Source organism: Mauremys reevesii, linkage group 9 (genome assembly GCF_016161935.1).
Source record: "Mauremys reevesii isolate NIE-2019 linkage group 9, ASM1616193v1, whole genome shotgun sequence".
Lineage (NCBI taxonomy): Eukaryota > Metazoa > Chordata > Testudines > Geoemydidae > Mauremys > Mauremys reevesii.
In genome coordinates, this window is record NC_052631.1 from 7,421,844 (window position 1) to 7,446,421 (window position 24,578).

The 24,578-nt window shown below is 47.7% G+C and overlaps 1 protein-coding gene across 4 annotated transcripts in view; it reads left to right on the forward strand.

Annotated features, from left to right (window-relative positions):
* Nucleotides 1–24,578, forward strand: part of VWA5B2 (von Willebrand factor A domain containing 5B2) — a 63,130-nt gene that overhangs the window by 11,504 nt on the left and 27,048 nt on the right. For 2 of the 4 annotated variants that reach the window (XM_039488114.1, XM_039488115.1), the window contains exons 2-3: nt 16,860–17,131; nt 18,733–18,894. In XM_039488114.1, coding sequence (XP_039344048.1) covers nt 16,993–17,131; nt 18,733–18,894 — 301 coding nt within the window. In that variant the 5' untranslated portion in view covers nt 16,860–16,992. The remainder of the gene's footprint in view (nt 1–16,859; nt 17,132–18,732; nt 18,895–24,578) is intronic. The other 2 variants (XM_039488112.1, XM_039488113.1) reach the window with 1 other exon arrangement.

Consider the following 24,578-nt stretch of genomic DNA (forward strand, 5'->3'; position numbering starts at 1 on the left):
GGAAGTCTTGCCACCAGTGAGAAATCAGGCTGTCTCCTTGCTCACCAAAAATGAAAATGTTTATGCTTCAACTTTTATGTGGACAAAGTGAACTTTATGAGTGTGAGGACCTTCTACATGGGGAAAATTCCAGGAACATTCGTTGTTTCTTTGGAGGGTTAGAGGTACGAGTGTGTCAAATTTTGTTGCATAAAACCAGGCTTAAAAAAGTGAAATTTCACTCTGGATCAAATGTATTGACAATGTCACATTTGCATAGCTCTGCTCTCAAATTCAACAACAGAAAATCCATCATTTCAAACATTTCAACACCCCCCCCCTTTTTTGAGGCTGTTCAAATCCCTGCAGGGTGTTGTTAGAAAGTTGACCAGTAAGATGAAGGATGTTCTGTATCTCAGTGTAGGGCTAGGGAAAGCCTGTTTTATAGACACCAGCTGTTGCAGGATCACCTTGCTGTGCTCCATTTCTCTGGATTCCTGGCTACAGCAGCCATGTGAGCTCTGCGGAACACCTTATTCCTTTCAGGCAAGCAGCAGATTAACAGATCCTTGTCAACTGCGCTTTCTGCTGCTTAATATCAAAAGGCAAAATAACAGTTGCCATGGGAGCATAGCAGCAGCTGTGTGGGATTTGCTTCCCTGATTAAAAATCTGTGGAGCAGAGGGATGTCCTGCCACCCTAGAGGGCATGTTCCTACTCCGGCTGCTGAGCACACGCCATCTCCTTTATTCTGTCTTTGGCACAATTCAGATGGGAAAGTAAGGGGACATCCCACTTCAGCACAATCCAGATAGGAGAGGGGAAGTTTCAATAATTTAGCACAATGGAGAGTGGGAGGGGAGGAGCCATCTCATTCCAACATGACCGGAAGGCTTATTACAGCAATTTGTAACCCACGAACCGCCTCTTTTTGTCCTATGACTGCAGAGGCATTAATGGGCCATTCTACCTTGGTCCCTTAGAATATGTGCTGTCTACTTGTGCTAAACAATCCACCTTGCATTGGCCGTGACTCTGGGAGTACTTTTCCCAAACCTGAAGAAGAGCTCTGTGTGGCTCGAAAGCTTGTCTCTCTCACCAACAGAAGTTGGTCTGATAAAAGATATTACCTCACCCACCACGTGTCACTAAGATCCTGGGACCAACATGGCTACAACTAGACTGCATACAGAAATGGAGTGGCAGTTTCACAGTAGCATGATACAGATGGTGAGATATGGTCATCCAACTCCATTCCTTGCGTCTCTCCTCATGTTCTCCTTCCTTCCATTCCCTCTCTTTTCCTCCCAGCACCTTCATATCTCTTTCCTGCTGAATTTTCCCTCTCCTCCCATTGTCTTCTTGTCCCTCAACCCTCTTTTCTGTTTTCCCGCCCTTTTTTTTTTGAGCTACCAGACAAACACACCTGTCAGTTGAAATCAGAATCAGAGCCACTTTTGTGGATAGCTATGCCTTTTGGCCTAATACTGGATTTGGTTCTGCAAACCGTATCGCAGATGGCCTAATCTAACTGTTTAAGCATCTAGCACATTTTTTGTCAATATGTAAATAATTACACACACACAACTCTGCATCCCAGTCTGCTTCCAATGATAGTTCAGTTAAAAGTACTGGGGCTGATCTTTTGGGCCATCAGTGGATGAGGACTCAACTACATCTATGACCACATCCCCATCTGGGCCCCCCTAAATCAGGCGTGTTCCTTGGGACAATTCAGTTCACAAAGCCCAGAATGAAAGATGTGAGAGCCAGGGATAAAGGTCCAGATCCTGACTCCCATTCCATCTTGATTTGCACTGCTTAGGCCTTACAAAGCTGATGGAAAACCAGGTTAACTGGCCAATTGGGGATTCCCCCAGTGTAAGGGAATCCAAAGGTCGCATCGAACTGGTGTAGTTACACCTGAGGATGTTGGCAGGATTGGTCCCTAAATTAGTAAAATTACTTTCCATTCAGCATTACTCACTAGTGAAAAATTATGTCATACTCTTTTGGGCACACTGCTGTTTCTATCTTTTTTTTAATTATTATTTGTGCTTGCAATTACTTAATTTGGACATGCAGTAAGTGTGCAAACTAGGAACACAAATGTGCATATAAATTGTTTTAAAATCTAGCTGTTAGCTTTAACACCCCATTGAGATGAATGGAGGCAGTTCACATCTCTCAAAGCTGTTACAGGTTGTCAGCAGCTTTAGGAAGACATCACTCATCCATTCTTCTTATTATTATTTTATTTTGTTTACTATTTTATTTATTATTTGTTTAATGTGTATTGCAATAGCCCCAGGAGGCCTCAGTCATAATCTTATGCTGTACACCATGAAAACGCGTTGAGAGTCACTGTCCCTGCTCCAGGGAGTTTACACTTAGGTCACATTTGGAATTTTTTCTTAGCACCTATAAGGGCTAGAAACATCCTTTTACAAAATATAAAGCCTGCATTTTGCAGCATCTGAATCTGTTCTGAAGACTAGATAAAGATCTCAAACACCTGGAATTTTGACACTACTGCTGTAGGGTGTGGCATACTACAACGTATATATTGTACAGGGCATGGGAGAAATATACTGCAATATATACCATATACTATGGAGGTTAGTATATTGCAGTATGTGTACTTCAGGGGTGACATATATGGGTTAGCATACATATACTCCATGGTCAAGGGAGAAAATGTAACAGTACTGTATATAAATAGGCAAGACAAGTAGCAGCATATTGCAGTATATATGCTATAGATCAGGGGTCAGCAACCTTTCAGAAGTGGTGTGCCGAGTCTTCATTTATTCACTCTAATTTAAGGTTTTGCGTTCCAGTAATACATTTTAATGTTTGTAGAAGGTCTCTTTCTATAATTCTATAATATATAGCTAAACTATTGTTGTATGTAAAGTAAATAAGGTTTTTTAAATGTTTAAGAAGCTTAATTTAAAATTAAATTAAAATTCAGAGCCCCCCAGACCGGTGGCCAGGACCCGGGCAGCGTGAGTGCCGCTGAAAATCAGCTTGTGTGCCGCAGGTTGCCAACCCCTGCTATAGATCTTAGCATACATGCTCTATAGGCGTGAGGAAGAACCATACTGTAGAATATATAGGAGATCTTCAATGATCTAAAAACCCAGGAGATCTTCAATGATCTAAAAATCAAACAAAAAGTGGAAACTAAGTCAAATTACAAAAGATGAATATAAACAAATAACACAAGTATGTAGGGACAAAATTAGAAAGGCCAAGGCACAAAATGAGATCAAACTAGCTAGAGACATAAAGGGTAACAAGAAAACATTCTACAAATACAATAGAAGCAAGAGGAAGACAAAGGACAGGGTAGGCCCGTTACTCAATGGTGTGTGTGGGGAAATAATAACAGAAAATGTGGAAATGGCGGAGGTGCTTAATGACAACTTTGTTTCAGTTTTCACCAGGAAGGTTGGTGGTGATTGGACATCTAACATAATGAATGTCAGTGAAAATGAGGTAGGATCAGAGGTTAAATAGGAAAAGAAAAAGTAAAAAATTACTTAGACAAGTTAGATGTCTTCAAGTCAAAGTCATGGAAGATGGGCAGGGCCGGCTCCAGGCACCAGCTGAGCAAGCTCATGCTTGGGACAGCAGATTCTAGGGGGCAGCACTCCGCCCAATCCTAGGGTGGCATGGCCCCTTTTTTTAAAAATTTTTTATTTGTTGCTGCTCTGGCAGCAGACTTGGCAGGGCAGCCAGCATCCTTCCCTCCCTGCTGACCAGAGCAGCGCAGAGCCCTCCCAGCAGGCGGCGCGGTGGTCGGAGCGGCCGGGTGAGCGCCCCGCTGAAGCCCTGGCTGCCCCCCTTCTCTCTCTCCCCCCCTCACTAGACCAGGCGCACACTCTGCAGCACAGGGAGTCCCCCTGCACCCTGGCTCCGGCTGCCCTGTAGGGTTTTTTTTGTTTTGTTTTTTCCCCTTGCGCCGTTCCCGCCCCTGCCCCGCTTTGCCACTCCATGTTTTTGTTTTGTTCCCCTCCCCCGCTTTGCTGCTCCAGTCGCGCTGTGTCCTCCCCCCCCACTTTGCCGCTCCAGCCGCGCTGCAGGTGTTTTTTTTTCACCTGCTTTGCTGCTCCAGCCGTGCCGTTTTTTTGTTTTTTGTTTCCCCCCCTGCCTGCTTTACTGCTCCGGCTTTGCTGCAGGTTACCCCCCCCCGCTTTGCCGTTCCAGCCGCACTGTTTTTTGTTCCCCCCACCCTGCTTTGCCGCTCTGGCCGCACTGTGGTGTTTTTTTTTTTCCCTGCTTTGCCGCTCCGGCGGGGCCTCCCCCGCCCTTTTTTTTTTTTTTTTTTTGCTTGGGGCAGCAAAAAAGCCAGAGCCGGCCCTGAAGACGGGAGAGATTCCAGAAGGCTGGAAAAGGGCAAATCTAGTGCCCATCTATAAAAGGGAAATAAGGACAACCCGGGGAATTACAGACCAGTCAGATTAACTTCTGTACCTGGAAAGATAATGGAGCAAATAATTACAGCAATCAATTTGCAAACATTTAGAAGATAATAAGTTGATAAGTAGCAGTCAGCATGAATTTGTCAAGAACATATCCTGTCAATCCAACCTGGTAGCTTTCTTTGAGAGGGTAACAAGCCTTGTGGATGTGGGGAAGTGGTAGACATGGTATATCTTGACTTTAGTAAAGCTTTTGATACTGTCTCACATGACCTTCTCATAAACAAACTAGGGAAATGCAACTTAGATGGAGCTACTATAAGGTGGGTGCAAAACTGGTTGGTAAACCATTCCCAGAGAGTAGTTTTCAGTGGTTCACAGTCATGCTGGAAGTGGGGTCCCGCAGGGATCAGTTCTTGGTGCGGTTCTGTTCAATATCTTCATCAATTATTTAGATAATGGTAGAGAGAGTATACTTACAAAGTTTGCGGACAATACCACGCTGGGAGGGGTTGCAAGTGCTTTGGAGGATAGGATTAAAATTCAAAATGATCTGGACAAAGTGGAGAAATGGTCTGAAATAAATAGGATGAAATTAAATAAGGACAAATGCAAAGTACTCCAGTTAGGAAGGAACAATCAGTTGCACACATACAAAATGGGAAATGACTGCCTAGGAAAGAGTACTGCGGAAAGGGATCTGGGGTCATAGTGGACCATAAGCTAAATATGAGTCAACAGTGTAACACTGTTGCAAAAAAAGCAAACATCATTCTGGGATGTATTAGCAGGAGTATTGTAAGTAAGACACAAGAAATAATTCTGCTCTACTCCACACTCATTAGGCCTCAACTGGAGTGTTGTGTCCAGTTCTGGGCACCACATTTCAGAAAAGATGTGGACAAGCTGGAGAAAGTCCAGAGAAGAGCAACAAATATGATTAAAGGTCTAGAAAATATAACTTATGAGGGAAGATTGAAAAAAAATTGGGTTTGTTTAGTCTGGAGAAGAGAAAACTGAGAGGGGACATGATGATAGATTTCAAGTACATAAAAAGGTGTTACAAGGAAGAGGGAGAAAAATTGTTCTTCTTAACCTTTGAGGATAGGACAAGAAGCAATGGGCTTAAATTGCAGCAAGAGAGGTTTAGGTTGGACATTGTGGAATCTCCATCATTGGAGATTTTTAAGAGCAGGTTAGACAAACCCCTGTCAGGAATGGTCTAGATAATACTTAGTCCTGCCACAAGTGCAGGGCACTGGACTAGACGACCTCTTGACGTTCCTTCCAGTCCTATGAATCTATAGCACAGAGGAAAGAGGAGTGTCTCTGCACTCTGTTTTCTATACGCCTTGGGGGATGAGGGAGGGCCCAGCAGTATGTAGTGGGTAATTGGGTTTGCTAATGTGGGTACTAAAGGATTTTTTTTTCCACTCTAATGCGGTAGGGGTGTGCTACTGGGTTCCATGGGGAGAAGAAATGCATTTTCATTAGAGATGTAAACTGACCAAATCTGCTTCTTTTGGCACAGTCAGCAGACTCCTCAGCTCACAGACAACAGGACGAAAAGAGTTAGCACTATGTATGTACCAGATCAAAGGGAAGGTCCTTCTCCCCCCTAGTTCTCCCAGGAGGGAGGGCAAAGAAAGGCTGAGCTCTGCCAGTGCATGGGACCACTCACTTAGGCTGAACTGAGGGGATCCGGATTCACCTTTTGTCAGGAGTGAAAGTAACTTAAAGGACTTACTGTTACGCCAGAGTCCTGAGTGGGCATGGACTCAACCGGAAGAGGTGGGAACGTTCAAGGTTTAAAGGCCCTGGGGCTGTGTCTGGGAGCCCCAGGGCCTTTAAATCACCCCAGAGCTACAAGTTGCAGAGGCAGCTGGGAGCCCTGGGGCTCAGGGGCGATTTAAAGGGCCCAGGGCTTCGGCCACCGCAGAGCTTCGGGTCCTTTAAATCACCACAGGAGCCCTGCTGCTGCTACCCCAGTGTGGCAGGGTGTGGGCTAGGGCTGGGGTAGCGGCAGCAGGGCTCCGGAGGCAATTTAAAGGGCCTGGGGCTCCATCTGCTGCTGGAAGCCCTGGGCCCTTTAAATCCCTGTCGGAACCTGGCTGCCAGGGCTCCAGTAGCCGGGCTCCGGTGGTGATTTAAAGGGCCCGGGGCTCCGTCCACTGTGGGGAGCCCCGGACTCTTTAAAGTGCCACCAGAGCTCTGGCAGCAGGGCGTGGTTGGTGCTTTAAAGGACCCGGGGCTCCCCACAGAGGCCAGAGCTCCGGGACCTTTAAATCCCTGCCCGAGCCCGGCTGCTGGAGCTCCGGCGGTGATTTAAAGGGCCTGGGGCTCATGTATGTTGCCATTCATCTATGTGTTCCATTTCTTTCCCAGTATCTACATGTTTATATCTGTTCAGCTCTGGATAAATGATGACTACAATAGTGGATTCGGTGTTATGAAAAAGGATAGTGGTTATTATGTATAAGGGGTATAACCACTACCCCTTCTACAAAGAGGGGGTAACAGCATAGGCAAGGCTATAACATAGTGACAGAGAAGCCCATAAAATGGGAGTTCAGTACAGAAGACTATCCAGAACGTTGCCTGTTTTAACTGATCCTGATTGGAATGGAAATTTCCAGCCCTTCCTGGTTGCTGTCTTCTAGGCTGGAATCTCAGACTTGGTCCTTTCCCACAAGATTTGTCCTTCTTCCCCTCCTGGGTGAACTTGCATCTCCTGGGATGATTAAGGGGGCGGGTGGTATGACTGAAGTCTATAAAGTCATGAACGGTGTGGAGAAAGTGAATAGGGAAGTGTTAGTTACCCCTTCACATAGCACAAGAACTAGGGGTCACCCAAAGAAATTAATAGGCAGCAGGTTTAAAACAAACAAACATAAGTACTTCTTCACACAACGCGCAGTGTGGAACTTGTTGCCATGGGATGTTGTGAAGGCCAAAAGTTTAACTAGGTTAAAAAAAGAATTAGACAAATTAATGGAGGATAGGTTCATCAATGGCTATTAGCCAAGATGGTCACGGATGCCACCCCATGCTCTGGGAGTCCCTAAACCTCATACTGCCAGAAGCTGGGACTGGATGACAGGTGATGGATCACTCAAAATTGCCCTGGTCTGTTCATTCCCTCTGAAGCATGTGGCACTGGCCACTGTCAGAAGACAGGACACTGGGCTAGATGGACCATTGGTCTGACCCAGCCCTGGCATTCTTACGTTCTTATGAGATTGGGCTCTCCCTAGAGATTCTGCTATCCTGCTTCCTACTTGCCTCTGGGCTGGCATTTCACTCTGATGAAAGCAGGAAGTGCAGAGGCTCACAACAGATGCTTTAAAATGTTGAACCGAACCTCCAAATAGCTTTTGGAGTTTGAGGACAATCTATGGAGTCTGTTGTCATTCTGTGCAATCCTTTCCTAGTGCTGATTGTTAGTTGCAGTGCAGTTTTGCTATAATGAGGATCTCCGTGGGAGCTGAGACCTACTTCTGGTATTGTGACACAAGACTGTGTGTTAATACTTCAGTAGGGCTTGTTTGGATTCTTGCCTCTGTGAAGTTTGGGGCTAGTATAATTAAATGAGAGAGTTCAGTCAGTTGAGGTGAGGGATTTGATCTGGGTAGTGGGTTGCAGTGTAATGCTGGGATTATGGGCAGGGAAAGTTGGTAAATGAGTCCTGGGTGGGACTGGGTGCTCTGGTGTCTGAGGTAGATGAGACAGGGTTGTGCACACCATGAGCAATGTGTTGGGATTTCACCTCCTCTGCCTAACAGGCATTTGTCCTGATACCTCTGACCTGGGCCTGCAGACGGGGATCAAAAGGATCAGACTCGTCTCTGCTGTAATCTGCTTGTTGTGTGTGTAAGTCTGTAGCTCCCTACTGCTTTTCTGCCTGTCCCTCAAGTACCTCTGACAAGGTTCACCATCCCCCTGAGAAACAAGACAGCACATGCAGAGCAGACTCCATCCCCTCCCAGTTGCTGCCAGACCAATGCGTATGGCCCTTTAATTAGGCTGGGCTTGGAGCTGCTCAGCTCCCTTACTTCTGGCATCGAGGAGGGAGAGATGTAGTACAGTACTGAGGGAGCCAATGCCAGAGAGAGAGGGAGTCTGCAGCAGTGTGAGAGAGAGAGACAGCAGGCTGGGGAGGGAGCACATCATTTTCCTCTTGAGAGGAGAAAGAAGAGCCTGAGGGGCAGGAAAGACCAGGCTTCTGGTGAGTGTCCCAGGCAAGGCACCATCCAGAACGGGGCTGATTTCATTCCTCCTTCGTATGTGTTTTTAATTCATCTGAAACTGGGCGAGTTGGGACTGCAGACTCTGTGTCATCCTCCAGGTAAGTGCTTAACACTCAGTCCTGCCAGGCAACTTTGCAGGGCAGAAAATGGGAGGTTTGAACAAGGTCTAGTGGTGGGGGGACGGATGTGAGCTCTTCGCTTTCTCAGGCTCCCCCCCAACCCTGGGGGTAAATTGTGGCCAGTGACCCCCTAAACGGGACGTGTGTGTGTGTGACTTCTGCTTGCTTATGTTTTTCATGGCTGACTAGGAGACTCATTGCAGACTGGTAATAAATTTTCTGAATTAGCAAGAAAGCAAATGAACACAATGAAATAACCCTCCAGTCAAGGGTGCAGTATCGCAGACTGACCTGCCTTTAAGTATTTGACAAGTGTAGTTTTAATTATTTATGATAATACGTCATACTATATTAGCAAATGTTCCCTGGTCTATACTCTACAAGTCCCCGATATCTCCCGCCCTGCACTGCTTTGGCTCATCAGGCTTTGCTGAGAAGTGGGGAGAGTGCGCTCGGGTGTCTTTGTGGGGCTTTTTGGCTAAGAGTTACTAGACTTGGGGATCAATGGCATGAGAATTAGCAGCTTTGATGGTACACTGAAAAGAAAGTTATCTCTGTTTCCTGGCATTTGGTTATTGTTGTAAAGATTTCTATTTTATGAGTGGCTTCAGGGAAGGCAGGGATTCTCCTGGCCTGTTATACCCACCGCCCATGCAGGGACGGAGACCTTTAGCTTGTCTGAGATCAGTCCGCATGAAAAAGGTGCTCAAGTGAGTTTCTTCTTGATGTCAAATTCCCCTAAGATTCAGTGGCTTGGACATGAAGGGGCATCATGAGCCAAAGAGACTTTGAGGTATTTCCTTGGGTTCTGCCTGACACTTTGTTAACATGACACTTTTCTCTGCCCACCTGAGCAATGTGGTTGGGAACAGACGGGGACTCCCATGGCTCCCAGTAGGAGGCCCCATTTTTTACTGTCCGATATGTGTATTAACTTGTGGGTGGCTCTGTCTCAATGGACTCAGGGCTGCATTTCTTATTTCACCTTTTGTGACAGCTTCCCTCTTTGCCAGTCGGAAGTGGGACTGTTTCTTTGAGATCTGGTGACTGTTGTCCCAGTGCAGCCCATAAAGGGTCAGGATAATCCCTACTTAGCCTAATGTCCTTATCACAGAGTCTCCAGGAAAATTCTCTTCCCCCTGCTACCTCACTGTGCCTGTCTCCTCCCCCTCATTCAGCCCTCAGCAAGGTGAGCTAGAATGCATATGCTCACTAATTGTGGGTGCCTTGTAAGTGTGGGCACATGGCAATTTTGTGTGTTCACCCACAGCTATCTGCACATTCACGCTTGTCCTTGGTTTATGTGAGGGTTGGTTTGACCCTGCCATCAATGACCTTATGCTCAGCCTTGGTCTGGTGATTTGGGGATTTCCTGGTGGGAAGCGGGAGAGAGGACTGATTTCCAGCACTGCTAGGGAAGGCAAGTCCTCCTTTATTTTCAGGTGGGTCTGTGAGACCTACAGTGCAGAGTATGTTAGACAGAGACACCTAGAGACAAGAACACAAAGGTGAGCACTTTGGTCCGAATCCTCAAAGATATTTAGGTGCCTGACTCCCATTGATGCCAATGAAAATTAGGCACTTAAATACCTTTGAGGATCTGGGCCGTTGTGCAAACATCTGAAATTGGGCTGGTGGAAACTGAGTTCATTAGGGACAAGAGAATCCATTGCACCCATGCTAGGCCTGGGGGCCCCCTATTCTGAGCTGTGAAGGAAATTCACTCTCCACGTGCACCCCAGTATTGGCGCACATGCTCAGAACTGTAGGTCAGCATAGCTTTTAACCTTCTGGATCTTGAGTAAGCAACAACACCAATAAAAAGGAGACAGCAAACTGGTAGCAGAAAGTTGATAGGAGGGAACAATTTGGAGTTGTTTCTTCAGGCACAGTTAATGGCAGTGGGTGCGGTGCTGCTGGAGGTTCTGTCTTTTGGCTGAGGAGTAAAACCAAAGTCCTAACCACTTGTGTTCAATAAGGGTCCCATGGCTGGTTTTGCATGAGTTGGGGTTTGACTGGCTAACTTCCAGCATGGATGATTACATTCTGTCTCCCCAAATTGCCCCTGCAGAGGCAGTTGGACACAACATTCTGTTCATGTCTTGCCCTAAACTACGCTGCATTGCCACTGGACCACTGTTAAACAATGGTTACATTCCACCCCAGGGTTGGGAGTGTTATCACAGCTGAGTTTAGGACTTCCTATATATCCCATAGGTGTGGGAACTAGGGGTGCTGCCGCACCTCCTGGCTTGAAGTGGTTTCCATCATATACAGGGTTTGCAGTTTGGTTCAGTGGCTGTCAGCACCCCCAATATACAAATTGTCACAGCACCCCGATGTATCCTACTTAAAAAAAAAAAGTGTGTTAAAGTTGAAAAGTGAAGCATTCAAAGTCTGGCTACCTGCACAACTCTAGCTTTGCTTCTTTGTGTGTGTGTCTTATGATAATCAGTAATTATACATACAGCTTTTCTGCAGGATCCCTGCCTCACTCAAATAAATTTGTTAGTCTCTAAGGTGCCACAAGTACTCCTGTTCTTTGTGTGGATACAGACTAACACAGCTGCTACTCTGGAACAGTGCGCTAGATGCCTGTTGCTCAGTGAACGAGGCAGCCGTTCACTATTTATTCTTACCCTCTTCATTCCATTTATGGCCTCTGGGCCCATACACTGCTTATCTTCCAACTCCAACAATGTGTTAGGCAATGGTCCTATGGACCCTGAATTAATTTGTTACATGCTATAAAACTTCAGCAGCGAATTAAGTTTGGGTCTTCTGTACTCCTGCCTCATTCCATGTCCAGACTGGTCGTTAAATGTGGCTAGGTCTGTGGGGAAGTAATCATGATCATGTAATTAAAGAGTATGGAACAACTCCTCAGCTGACATAAATTGGCATGCTGCCCTGATTTTCACCAGCTTAAGATCAAACCCTTTTGTTTGAAATTTCCTACTTTTTTACAATGAACAAAACCCCTGTATTGTGTACAGTGTTAGAAAGCTCTATCCTGTATAATATGTGCAATCAGTGAGATGGAAGCCCTGGCTTCATTCTACATGCACCATCACAGACAATATCCCCCCCACACCATGGCCTTAACGTTGATTTCCTGCTTTACTTTCTTACACATGCATGTGAAAGTCCACTGTAATGTTATGACATCACCTTTTCAGTGGAAGTTTCCACTGGGATTGCCTATGTTCCTGTGTGTAGTGCAAATGAAGCATGGCAGATTATTAGCTTTATCATATTTTTAAAAAAATGCATATGCAAAACCATTATAACTTGGGAAAATTAGACAGAAATATACATGCTGAATTTCAGTAGAACATGCAAAAGGTTGACAAAGTTACAAACTTCTGAAAATGACCCTTCAGACTCTAAGCACTTGAGCATCCTTAACTATTCCCATCACTCCAGCTAGAATACAGTCAGGCAAGTGCTTTGGGATTCATTAAGGTGAAAGGGAGCAACAGAAATGTGAGGTTATTATTTATTTAAAAAAAATACAGTAGGAATAAACTCTCAGGAATATTGTGAGTCTTAATCAATGTTTAAATGAAAGTTCTGAGATCCGTGGATGAAAGAAGCTAGAGTATCTTATAGTTCATTATCATTGCCTGATCTCACAGACACTCTGGGCCAAATTCAGATCTGGTTTAAGTAGATTTAACTCTTATTGTCTTCAGTGGATTTCCACTTCCTTACACTAGGCCTGGATTTGGCCCTTCTCTCAATATCTACTACAGATGCTGTCAACCACTCACCTTCCCTGGCTGTTTCCCAACACACAGCTTATTCCCCTGGATTCTGAATCAGTTGATCCATAGCAGGGATGCTGGCTCTTTAAATTACGATTCTCTTTCCCCTGCCAGCTGAAATAGAGATTAACAGCAGCTCCCTTAGGTAGAAGTGACAAGCAAGAGTGGGGTAGGAGACAGAGCTAGCAAGTTATGCTTCCCTCTGTACCGTTTGATAGGCAATCCAGAATAAGAGAAAGGGGCTGGCACCTTGCTCAGGTGAGGGGACCTGACCTGTCTTGCAGGAGATGCTGTGGAGAGAGCAGTAGGAACCCACAGTCTTTGCAGTCACTGCCACAGACCATTTGCTTCCCAATGGGGGAATAGGAGGAGGAGGGGCACAGGGTGAGGACCTGTGGATCTGTTTTTATTCATTACCAACTGGCTCCCTGCAACCTACATAAAACATGAGAGGGCCAGATGGGACTTGTTTACTTTGGTAGAATAAACGTAAAGACTGCAGCCAGTACAGCCTCTGTGGTAAGTCCCTGGTAAACAGCTAAATGGAGCTCTGGCCAATCAGGGGCCTGGCAAATAGCGGGCTCACTGGTTGCGCATTAAGCACACTGTCTTGGGAGCAAGTGGAGTGGCTCTGAGGTGAAATGTGTCTGAGCCCCCCACAGCTTCCTAGGGTTTGTTTGATGCCTTCTTTTCCCTTTGCTAATGCTCAAGGGGTCCTAGTGAGGGCATGATCAGAACAGATGTACAGCAGTTGGCTTCCCAATGCCAGCTGGCACTTTGAGCAGTGGGAGTGTCCCTCTGGCCGTTCCCTGTTAGGACGACTGTGCTCCTAGAACCCCACCAGAGCGCTAATGCTAAGCTGCTGCGATCATCCTCAGAGCAATTTTAATGACACCCGGAACCACAGCACCACAATAGTGCCAGGACTCAAACTCCCAGCTCCTGAGCCCAGGAGGACCTGTACGTAGGGTAACCAGACAGCAAGTGTGAAAAATAGGGACAGAGGGTGGGGGGTAATAGGAGCCTACACAAGAAAAAGACCTCAAAATCGGGACTGTCCCTATAAAAATCTGGACATCTGGTCACCTTACCTGTACATCAGGGTGAAATCCTGGCTCTGTTCAAGTCAATAGGACTTTTGATATTGACTTGAACAGAGCCAGGATTTCACCCTGGGACTCTAGTGTTAGGAATCACACTCCCAGCTCCTAAATGCAGCAGGGTCCACACCCAGGGCTGGATTACTACCAAGATTCACACTCCCCGGTCTCCTAGGATCTGTGCACTAATCTAAGTTGTCAGGTAATTACATTTTATGGGATGTGTAGGTGGATGGATGGTAATGGCAATCTCAGATAATTTATGTTTTCCTGGGTTGTACGTACTTTCTAATGCTCATCTGTAAGTCCCCATCCTTTGTAGCCACTGATCTCTTAACAGTGATTGACTTGATTACAGCTCTGTCTCCTCAGACTTGTTTTGGGTTTATCACTCCTCCACTTCAGTGTCTCCATTTTCCAAGTGGCGTAAGGAGCTCCAAACAGATGCATCCTTGACCCATAAATTGTGGGTACATGGAATCTTAAATTACAGTCTGTCTCATAAACCTGCAATTCCTGAGATGAAGGCCACTGGAGTGAGATGAAACCAGATGCTTTGTTTCCATCTGGCCTTGCCCTTTTCTCTTAGTCTATTGCACTCAGAGCAGCTAAATCTATAGCACACGTTAGTGATGCTGGGATGTCTCTATCCATTATGCATCTGGGTGAATCAAGAGTGGGAGTTGAGGTGAGGTATGTAGCAAGCTGGATGGGCACAGACTAAATACTGCATGTGTCTGGAGAAGAAGGATCCAAGGAATCTCTTTGCAGGGAAGATGCATTACAGCATATCCAAATGTTTTATGGAAATACATTGATTTGATCAGTTTGGGGATCCATTCACGTACAACTGCGAAGAAGCTCAGCTCTGGCTGGACACTGAGCCAGAATCCTTTTCTTATTCCAGGACTGTGCAATCTCTTCCTGTGAAGGGGTGAGGGATATTGGTGGAAGAGGGGCCAAACAGTCCCTTCACGTAAGCAGTGAGGCCTGTTGGTTCAGGCAGTCCCTCCATGTGAGCCTTGAGGCACATTGTGGAAATAACATTACATTTCACATCTCATACAGGAAAATCCTTTGGCCAGAGCAATAGTTTTGGAAAAGTCTCTGAGTCGATATGGGGAACTGGAAGTAGGAATGGGCTGGGAAAGTTTGATGGCCTCAGGGATGGGCTGGTGTCCTGACCTTTTGGTATCATCCATGGACTTTTCTCAGGGTAAGTGACCACAGCTAGAAGGTAGGCATTACCTGGGAGCTGCTGTGGCCAGAAGTGGACTCTGCGTGCTCTGCCTGAGGGCATTGCTGAGATCCCAGCTGTGCGAGGGATGCGTCCTCCCACAATTCCTTCCCTGCTATGTTGTCTCAGATTTAGTGTTGACTTGGTTGTTAATTATTAATCCCCCAACAAACAGAGACTCCAGTCTCTGTTTTGTCCTAGCTACTCTGTGTGTTTTTTCCCTTCCCTTGTTTATCAATTACCCTGGTAACCTTTGTGGGTAGCTGACAGGGATGGGAACAGCAGATAAGGCATGTGCTTTAAGGCTGAAGCGTGGTTTGGTGTCTCCTGATGTCCGGTCCCTAAAGACAGCAGAAGAGAGCATGGAGCATAGTCTGGGATGAATCTTCTTTTGCCTTCAGTGTCCATATAGGCCCCCTCTGGAGATCTTAGCAGCTAGCACTGGTCTCATTGGAAAGTTTAGGCTGAGTGCTCAGCTGCTGCCATGGAAAAATAAACAGAGAGCAAGCGCATGGCTATTTGATCCCAACCATGCTTAGAATCAGTCCTTGTGTTGCTTTTTTTCTCCCAGTCAAATCCATTCCGAAGGGCCACAGAAACTGGGATTTTTCTAATAATTTCCATTAAATACAAGGGCTGAGGCAGTCCTTGCCCTGCTTAGCCTGTGGGCTCATTTAATTCTGCTGCCATTGTGGCCAGTGAGCACTTCCCAAGTGGCTGCTCAGCCTGGCAGCATGATGCTACCTTCCTCAGGTCCCTACCCAAAGGCTGTTTTTGGAGAACCAGCAGTATGCTCAGCCCTGTACAAAACATAAGAAGGCTCAGTCTTGCAATAAAGTCTAGATGCAGACAATGCAGAGTTCAGAGACCCCCACTCTAGTGAGTGCTGGCGTGAGCTTGAGGTGCAGGAGGAATTGTGCAGTGCTCATTATTGGAAGGCTTGCCCGAAAAAATTTTGTGAAGAGGGATTTGAAAGCAGAGTATCAGAGGGTTAGCCGTGTTAGTCTGGTTCTGTAGAAGCAGCAAAGAATCCTGTGGCACCTTATAGACTAACAGACGTTTTGCAGCATGAGCTTTCGTGGGTGAATACCCACTTCTTGCTTGCATCCGAAGAAGTGGGTATTCACCCATGAAAGCTCATGCTGCAAAACGTCTGTTAGTCTATAAGGTGCCACAGGATTCTTTGCTGCTTGAAAGCAGAGGAGGAGGTGGTTTGGTGCATCAGCAGGGCGAGCTTGTTCCAAGTATAAGAGCATAGTGGCATGGAGAAGGCATGAAGGTGGGCATGGAGGAAGGATACAGAGAGGGAAAATAGGGTAGTGCCATAGCAGGAACAAAGGAGAGAACAGGAGAAATGAAGGCAGAGACATATACATGATCCTAGAGGTGAGGATGATGGATGAGAAGGATGTAATACAACAGGCTAGGGAAAGTCAGGGAGGGGGCTCAGAGGTGGAGTGGAATGGTCAGAGACATGTGATAGGAGAATTTGGTATTGCACTTTAGATAGATTGGAGGGGAGCAAGATGAGATTCAGGGACGCTGGAGAGGAGAAGATTGAATAGCTGAGGTGAGAGAGCACCAAGGCCCAGGTGAGGGTTTTAGCTGAAGGTTGGGATGGAGATGAAAGGACAGTAGAGAAGTTGCAGAGTACAAAGTAACAAGACCTGATTAGAACTGAGATGTGAGGAGAGAAGGGGAGAAAGGAGTTGAATGGTACCCTGAGGCTGTACACTGGAGTGATTGGGAAGATAGTGGAATTGTCAAAGGTGATGGAGAAAGGGGGCAGAGGAGAGAGTTTGAGAGGAAAGATGAGAAGATCCAGGAGACGGAGAGCAAAGCATCATGGAAATCCAAGGAGCAGAGGGGTGGGGGTGGGGAGGAGGAATAGAGGAAGGAAGAATACTGTAAAATCACCAGCTTTATTCATCACAAGATTCATTCTAATCTTGCGGTTGACTTATTAACCCCACTTCATTACAGACTTCTGAAGCTCTCCTAAAGACAGCATTCAGTCTGACCTCTCCTTGCCTCCAAACGTCAATGCTTCCTTGTGTTGTTTCACCTGCTCTCTATAGCCCCAGCTGGCAGGACCTGGTAGCTGTGCCTAGAGACCATGCCAGGCTTGTATTCTCTAGCTACCTGGACAGCTCTCCCTTTGAAGAGCTCATGCGTAAAGGCCTGTGCCAATGGGTACTCGCTGGGAGTCACTGCTCACCTCACTTACATCAACTCCGAGGAGGATCCTGTAGAAGGTAAGATGCATCTATCTAGAGCTAAAGAATAAGTTGTACCTACTTAACTAGCAGATTGCTGGGATATAGGAGCAGGTCTGACCTATCTTGGTGCGGAGCAGTCCTGCACTCACCCCCCCTCTGCCTGTTCATCCTTGGTCTCTTGAACTCTTGCCTCTCCTTAGTGAGCTAAAGGAGGAGACCCACTAGGATAGTCAGTATAGGGAACTGATATACGCAGAAGCAAACCCAGCATGTTCCCGTAGGAGGCAGCGGAATACACATGCTTGAGCCAGGACATGAATGCTAGATTGGCAGAAGGATCCTTCCCAAACCCAGCACAGCCCATGAGTAAGAAGAGGTGGAAGCACTGGGCTTTCCTTCTCCCTGACCATTTTATAGGTGAATCTGGGCTGGTTTGCATCCAGGAGGCACTGATCCAATCACCTTTCAACAAGATGACAAATAGCCAGGCTGTTGTGCATTTAAATGGCTAAGCACCCTCTTGTGCATTAAGTAGATATGGATCTAGAGCAGTTTCCTAGTTGCCTTACTGCATCCTGGAGATTAAAAATCCCTTGTTGGAGGACTGGCTAGCTCAAGGGGACTGGAACTGGGATACAAAACCTTGCATCACTAGGTCAACTGCTCTATTCTGTCCACGTTGGGAGTAGTGAGCAAAAGTCGTTTCCATGTGATGGCTGTTCAGTGGTTTAGGAGGTGAAGTGAGTTAGTGAGTCTAAGGGGCGTCTCTTCTACCCCCATATATATCGGGTAGCACATTATCGTCTGGAGTTCGATATATCGCTCATCATATGCGATATATATATCGAATCCACTCCGAATGACCTCCGAACTCCACTCCACCGACGGTGCGGTGGCGGAGTCGACAGAAGTCGCGGACGTCGATCCCATGCGTGAGGACGGGTAAAACTCGAACTAAGCCGACTTCCTTCAGCCTAGCTACTCGGCGTGCTGTCGTTGCCCGCCTAGATCTCCCCCCCTCCCCAGTGAGACCTCAGTCCAGTTACCAGAGGGCAGGAGTCCACATCACAAAAGCCGCCATCGGATTTGCCCCCCTTGCTGGGAGCCTCAACAGAGAGGCTATGGACCGAATAAACAAACTGAGTCTGAACTCTTCTCTCCAACATAGAGGGGTTGCCTTCAGGGCAGAGATAAGACATGTTAGGGGATGTGGAACATGGGAGAAGCTGATGTTGCAATTGCCTGCACTGTAGCTGCGCTGAGGATAAATGGAGGTGGACATTCTCCGGGACCTTTCACCAGCACTAAAGCAGAATTTGTGGTGAAGAGCTGGGGGGAGGGATAGCTTGGTGGTTTGAGCATTGGCCTGCTAAACGCAGGGTTGTGAGTTCAGTCCTTGAAAGGGCCATTTAGGGAACTGGGATAAAATCTGTCTGGGGATTGGTCCTGCTTTGAGCAGGGGATTGGACTAGATGACCTCCTGAGGTCCCTTCCAACCCTGATAATCTATGATAATAACATAGTGCAGGCTGGGAACATTGAGCTTAAGGGTGGAATCTACGCTGAGTCAGGCTGGTTTCCATCTGGTAGCTTTTGAGGTCTCAGCCTCAGAATTCTTTCTCTGCTGCCCCCTATAGGTGTGTTCATCTATCCGCTGGAGGAGTCTGAGGTGGTAGCGGGTTTTGAAGCTGTGACAGGAAGCAGAAGCATCACCTTCCAGATCCAGAATCGACACCGAGCAGAGGACTGCTGCGTTGACTGCAGCCCCAGTTTGGGCCAGCCATTGCTCTGCCCCAATGGTAGGTATGCTGGGTGGTGACACGTCACCTGGCCATATTAGGACAAGGTGGTGGCTAAAATGATGCCAAAGCCAAGGGTTACTCACACCCAGATAGTCTTTCAGCCCCACAAAGTCGGCAGTTACCCTGATTTGGGGGAATTAGGAATGTAAAGGATCATTTCATTTTTAAAGGTGATCTGTAAAAGGGCAATAACTGAGACTGTGCCTTTGTTTGATTTTCTTCTGATGTGTAAAGAAGGCATGAAGATTTGGGGGCCTAGGTGTTTTTTGTTTTGTTGATACGTTTGTTTGTTTTGGGGAGTAAGATACATTTATGTTGCCTCCTTTTATATTAAAAATCCAGGTCCTGTTTAGCCTGGGGGTCTCATGCTTTGGCTTTGTCTAGACTAGAGTTGGTGCTCCTGTTATAATTTGAACTGATTGATTGTAAATGCTAATTGTGTTAATAACTGAGGCTCTCCACAAATGTTTGTTCTGTAGCACGAAGTTTTGTGGTTTGCCCAGGCTGAACCCCCATGTCCTGATACTCTGCAAATGTTTGCAGCTAGATTTAGAGTCACTTAACAAGCAATTGGCAATCAATTACAACAGGAGGACAAATGCTAGTCTAGACAAAGCCTATGATAACAGGAGAACTAGTGAAATGAGAACATCACAAGAGTCAAGTATCAGGGGTAGCCCTGTTAGTCTGTATCCACAAAAACAAGGAGAGGAGTCCGGTGGCACCTTAAAGACTAACAGATTTCTTTGGGCATAAGCTTTCGTGGGTAAAAAAAACACTTCTTCAGATGCATGGAGTCACAAGAATCAAGAGACAGAAAACTGAGCAATGGAGAAGGGAAGGGATTTTAAATCACACTTTGAAAAACTCTGTTTTGTCTGATTTTGTTAACACCTATTTAACTTCAGTGCCAAATGAGTATTTTGGATAAAGGATGCATGGGTAGAAGGGAGGGATGAGAGAGACAGATTTGCCCCCAGATTTTTACTATCCTGGGGGGCCAGGACAGTCCCCCCACCCAATGGCACCCCTGAGAACAGACCCTTCTCACCCGAGCAGAGCAGCTCAGCACTGGCAGAAATGTGGGAAGGCAGTGGCAGTGATTCTGCATGCCCCATCACCCCCAAATTGTGCCCATGGTGGCCTCCCCTCTCCCGCCACTGCAGTGGGCCCTACCCACCCTCAGCCAGGCTCCCTCTGCCTGGACTCACCTAGTGCTGACTGCAGTTGGAGCCGACTGGGAGCTGGAGCCTGCCCAGGAGAGCTATGTAGGAGGTGGGGCCATCCGACCCAGGTAAGCAAGATCTCACTGCTGAGATGAGTGGGCCTGGGCTTCTGCAGAGCAGAGGGAGCCCTGTGCCCTGTAGGCGCCAACTCCGTGGGTGCTCCAGGGTTGGAGCATCCATGGGGAAAAATTGGTGGGTGCTCAGCACCCACTGGCAGCTCCCCACCCCCCCGTCCCAGCTCACCTCCGCCCAGGGCCACCTCCGAATCGGGCCCCGCACCTAAGAGGGCCCCGCGCCCAGTGAGAATCTCTTCCCTGGCTAGAGGCGCCTTTTTAATTTTTACTCACCTGGCGGCGCTCCGGGTCTTCGGCGGCACTTTGGCGGTGGGTCCTTTGCTTGCTCTGGGTCTTCGGCGGCGGGTCCTTCAGTGCTGCCGAAGACCTGGAGCGAGTGAAGGACCCGCCGCCGAAGACTTGGAGCACTGCCCGGTGAGTACAAGCCCCATGTGTTTTTTTACATTTTTTTTTTTAATAGTCATCCCTGCCGGGGCCCTGTCGAAACTGTTCGAATTGGGCCCCGCACTTCCTAAAGCTGGCCCTGCCTCCGCCCCCACTCCACCTCTGCCTCCTCCCCTGAACGCGCCGCTGGATCCTGCTTCTCCCCCCTCCCTCCCAATGCTTCTGCCGCAAAACAGCTGATTTGCGCGGCAAACCTGGGCGGGAGGAGGGGGAACGCAGTGCACTTGGGGGAGGAGGTGGGGCTGGGGCGGGGATTTGGGAAGGGGACCAGTAGGGGCGGGGGAGAGTCAAGGAGGGACTGGGGGCAGGGCCAGGGATGTGAGCACCCACTGGCGCCCAATATGGGCAGGGAGGGGGTGGAGTCTGGGTGGGGCCAGGGCCCCGCAGCCCACCCCTAATCCTGGCTGGAGCAGCTCCCTGAGGCTACTGGAGAAGGGTCCCCACCCCCCACTGAGGGCTGACGTAGGACTGGGTCAGCCTCTGCTGCAGCCAGTCCAGAGGCTGCAGAATGGCTGATAGGCAGGGTGGGGCTGCATTCAGGGGAGCCCACCAAACAGCTGATTGGTGATGTAGTCTATCAGCTGATTGGTATAGGCAGGGCTGCTCAGGAACTGCTGATCCCTGACTGGGGCTGCAGCATCACTATTGCCGGTGGGTGCTAAGCACTCACTAATTTTTTTCTGTGGGTGCTCCAGGGTTGGAGCACCCAAGGAGTCGGCACCTATGATGTGTAGCTTTCAAGGCTGTCACCTGGGGTAGGGGATCCCAACCTCCCCTGGAAAGGTGATTCACAAAGCAATGCTAACATAGCTGGAACCAAGAGATGCTGGGAGTCTGGCCAGAAACCCCACTCATGAGTTCAGCCAACAAAGTTTTGAGAAGCAGCATGTGAATTTCCGGATGCTGCCAAGGGAACTGAAACACTAAATCCTTTGAGGTTTGTCCAGGACAAATTAAAACCGACTCTTCTCCCTGTCAGGGCAGGTACTGAGGTGAGAGCTGTCCTACCAGCGGGTAGGAGGAGTGATGGGGTATGGGAGTTCTCTGAAATAAACTGTTCCTCCTCCCTGCCCATAGTTGGACAGTTTGTAATTTGGAGTTGATCCCTCCAGTACCAGCATCCCAGTGCCAGCTGGTTTGTCAGTGAGTGAGGGCTGATTCTCCTGAACCTGCGGTCCCGGGCAAGCCTGTCTTTGAAAAAGGGATAGTCCTCATCCCCATTAATATTTAATGGCTTTCCCTCCGCTTTTGAATATGAGCCTACAGAAACCTCTTTGTGTCTGTCTCACTATTATCCGTTGCCTCCAAGCAACTTGAATGTGCCACCAGTTCCAGCTGTCTTGATATTGTCTGCTCTAATTCTCTTGTATGCCGTGCAAGCCAGCTTCTGTCCTGTCTCCTCCACTGAAACTGCTGATTTAGCTCATTAATAATCTTCAGGCTCTCCCCGCTTTTCTCCTCCTCTGTCTTCTGCTGCTTGGAACAGTCAATCACTGCTGCTTCTTCCTGCGGGACATTTGCTTCTCGGTTCAGTCCTACTGCTCCTCCTATCTCTGTGCACTCCTTCAGTGTCTCCCCTAATGGTTTCTTTTCCTCTTCTCTCCCTCTGCGTATTGACAAGATACGAGCTCTGTTCTCATTCCTCTTCTCTTCTGCCTCTTTGCTTTTTCCTTGGGTGACCTCATCTATCCCAGTAGTTTCAGCTACTATCTCTGCCAGTGACTCCCAAGTCTAATTCTGCAGCACCAACATCACCCACTCTGCTCCATCTCACATCTGCAGTTTTTCCTCCTGGATATGTCACATCTCCAATATTTCATTCTGAAAGTTTAGTTCTACATCTCTGGTTGCCCAAATATCCCCTACATAGTCTATCTCAAACTCAATATGTTTGAACCTGAACTCCATGTATTCCCCTGAAACCATCCCCTTCTTTTTGCAGTGATGAAGTCATCTTTCTCCTCAGGGAACATCTTCTGTGCCCTTCTCTCTGTCTCCCACTCCCCACCATTCAATGTTAAAAGATCCTTTCACTTCCTGCTCTATAAGATCTCAAAAAATCCATCCCTGACTCTCCATTCCCCCATCAAAACCTGCTCTTTGTCATCTCCTGCCATGATTGCAACCTTCTCCTCTCCTCTGGCCTCCCAGATTCTCCCTTCTACTCCACCGTGAACACTGAAGCTAACATCCATCCTCCTTTCCTGACCACTCCACTCCACTGATTGAATTCCTTCATTTGGCTGCCCCTCACCTTCCACATCCAGTTCGGCATAAAGTTGTTGCAGTTAGTATATTGCTTGTGCGCGTGCATACTAGGCTCCTTGCATTGGCGTACTCACCAGGCATGCTTTTGTCGATGCACAGTGTGGTTGCACCATTGGTAGGTATCCCAGTGTGCAACTTGCCGCCATCCAGTGCATTGTCTTTTGGGAAATGTTAGCAATGCATGGTGGGGCAAAAAAGAGCCGCACAGGGGTCACCGGGAGTAAGGGGTCAACTTCCCAGTGTGCAACTGTCTTCATCCCATAATGTCATCTGTCTCCAATAATTTGTGCACCTTTTTAAAAAATCCCATGAACCCTTCTCACAGTCTGTCATATCTGACATAAGCATGAAACCCACATAGCTCTCTACACTATTGTCATGAGCGTTGCAAGCACAGGAGGCATGATCCTCTGGTATTTGCAGAACTGTAAGAAGAACGGAATCTGTGGGGAATGTGACAATTTCTTGGAGGACAAAGATTGCTGTGGGACATAGTGAGAACCAATTAAAGCTTGTAGGTGGTGTTCACGGAGCAGTTGCAGGTGATAGAGAGCCACTTATGGCATGAGAAATGAGCACTGACAGGTGGGAACACATCATAATGCAGGTTGGGACAAGGATCAGTAGCTGCAGAATTTTTGGATGCACAAGGCCATATTCCTGGATCTGTGTGCCAACCTCGCCCCAGCCCTCTGCGCAGGGACACCAAAATGAGAGCTGCACTGAGTGTGGAGAGGCAAGTGGCAATCACACTCTGGACACTTACAACTCCAGATTACTACCGGTCAGTGGTAAATCATTTTGGAATTGGGAAATGCACCGTGGGGGCTGCTGTCATGCAAGTGTGCAGGGCCATGAATTATTTCCTGCTACACAGGACTGTGACTCTTGGCAGTTTGTAGGACATAGTGGATGGATTTGGAGAAATGGGGTTCCCAAACTGGCGTGGCGTGGTAGACGGCACGCATCTCACTATTTAGGCACCAGAGCACCTTGCCACAGAGTACATCAACACAAATGGCTATTTGTCTGTGATTATACAAGCATGCAAGGGCTATTAGAAGAGCTCAATGCAGAGCTTGGCTGCCAGTGGGTGCAGAGGGACATCCCTGTGTACATAACCCCACTGCTCCACACAGCTCCTCTTGCCTAACTCGCCTTTCACGACAGAGGCCCGTGGCTCGGGCTCCTCGGAGGTATTCATGGTGGTGTGCAGGACAGTGTTGGGATCTCTGCCAAGTATGATCTGCAGCTCTTTGTAAAAGTGGCAGGTCTGTGGCTCAGCACCAGCTCAACTGTTGGCCTCCCTGGCCTTTGATATGCCTGCTGCAATTTCTTTGCTTTCACACGACACTGTTGCTGGTCCCTATTGTACCCCTTCTGCATCCCCCAGGCAATCTGCTTATAGATGCCCATGTTTCTATGCCTGGTCCAGAGCTGTGCTTGTACAGAGTCTTTACCCCACAGGCCAAGGAGATCCAGTACCTCCTTTCTGCTCCAAGCTGGAGCGCATCTGGAGCATGTAGCCAGCATGATCAGCTGGGAAGTTGCACACAACAAAAGAGAGCTGCTAGGTGTGCTTGCCAAGCTGGACAATCAGGAAAAGACATTTCAAAAATTCATGGAGCGTTAAAGGGGAGGGGGGCCTTCCAGTCTCTGTGACCCCTGG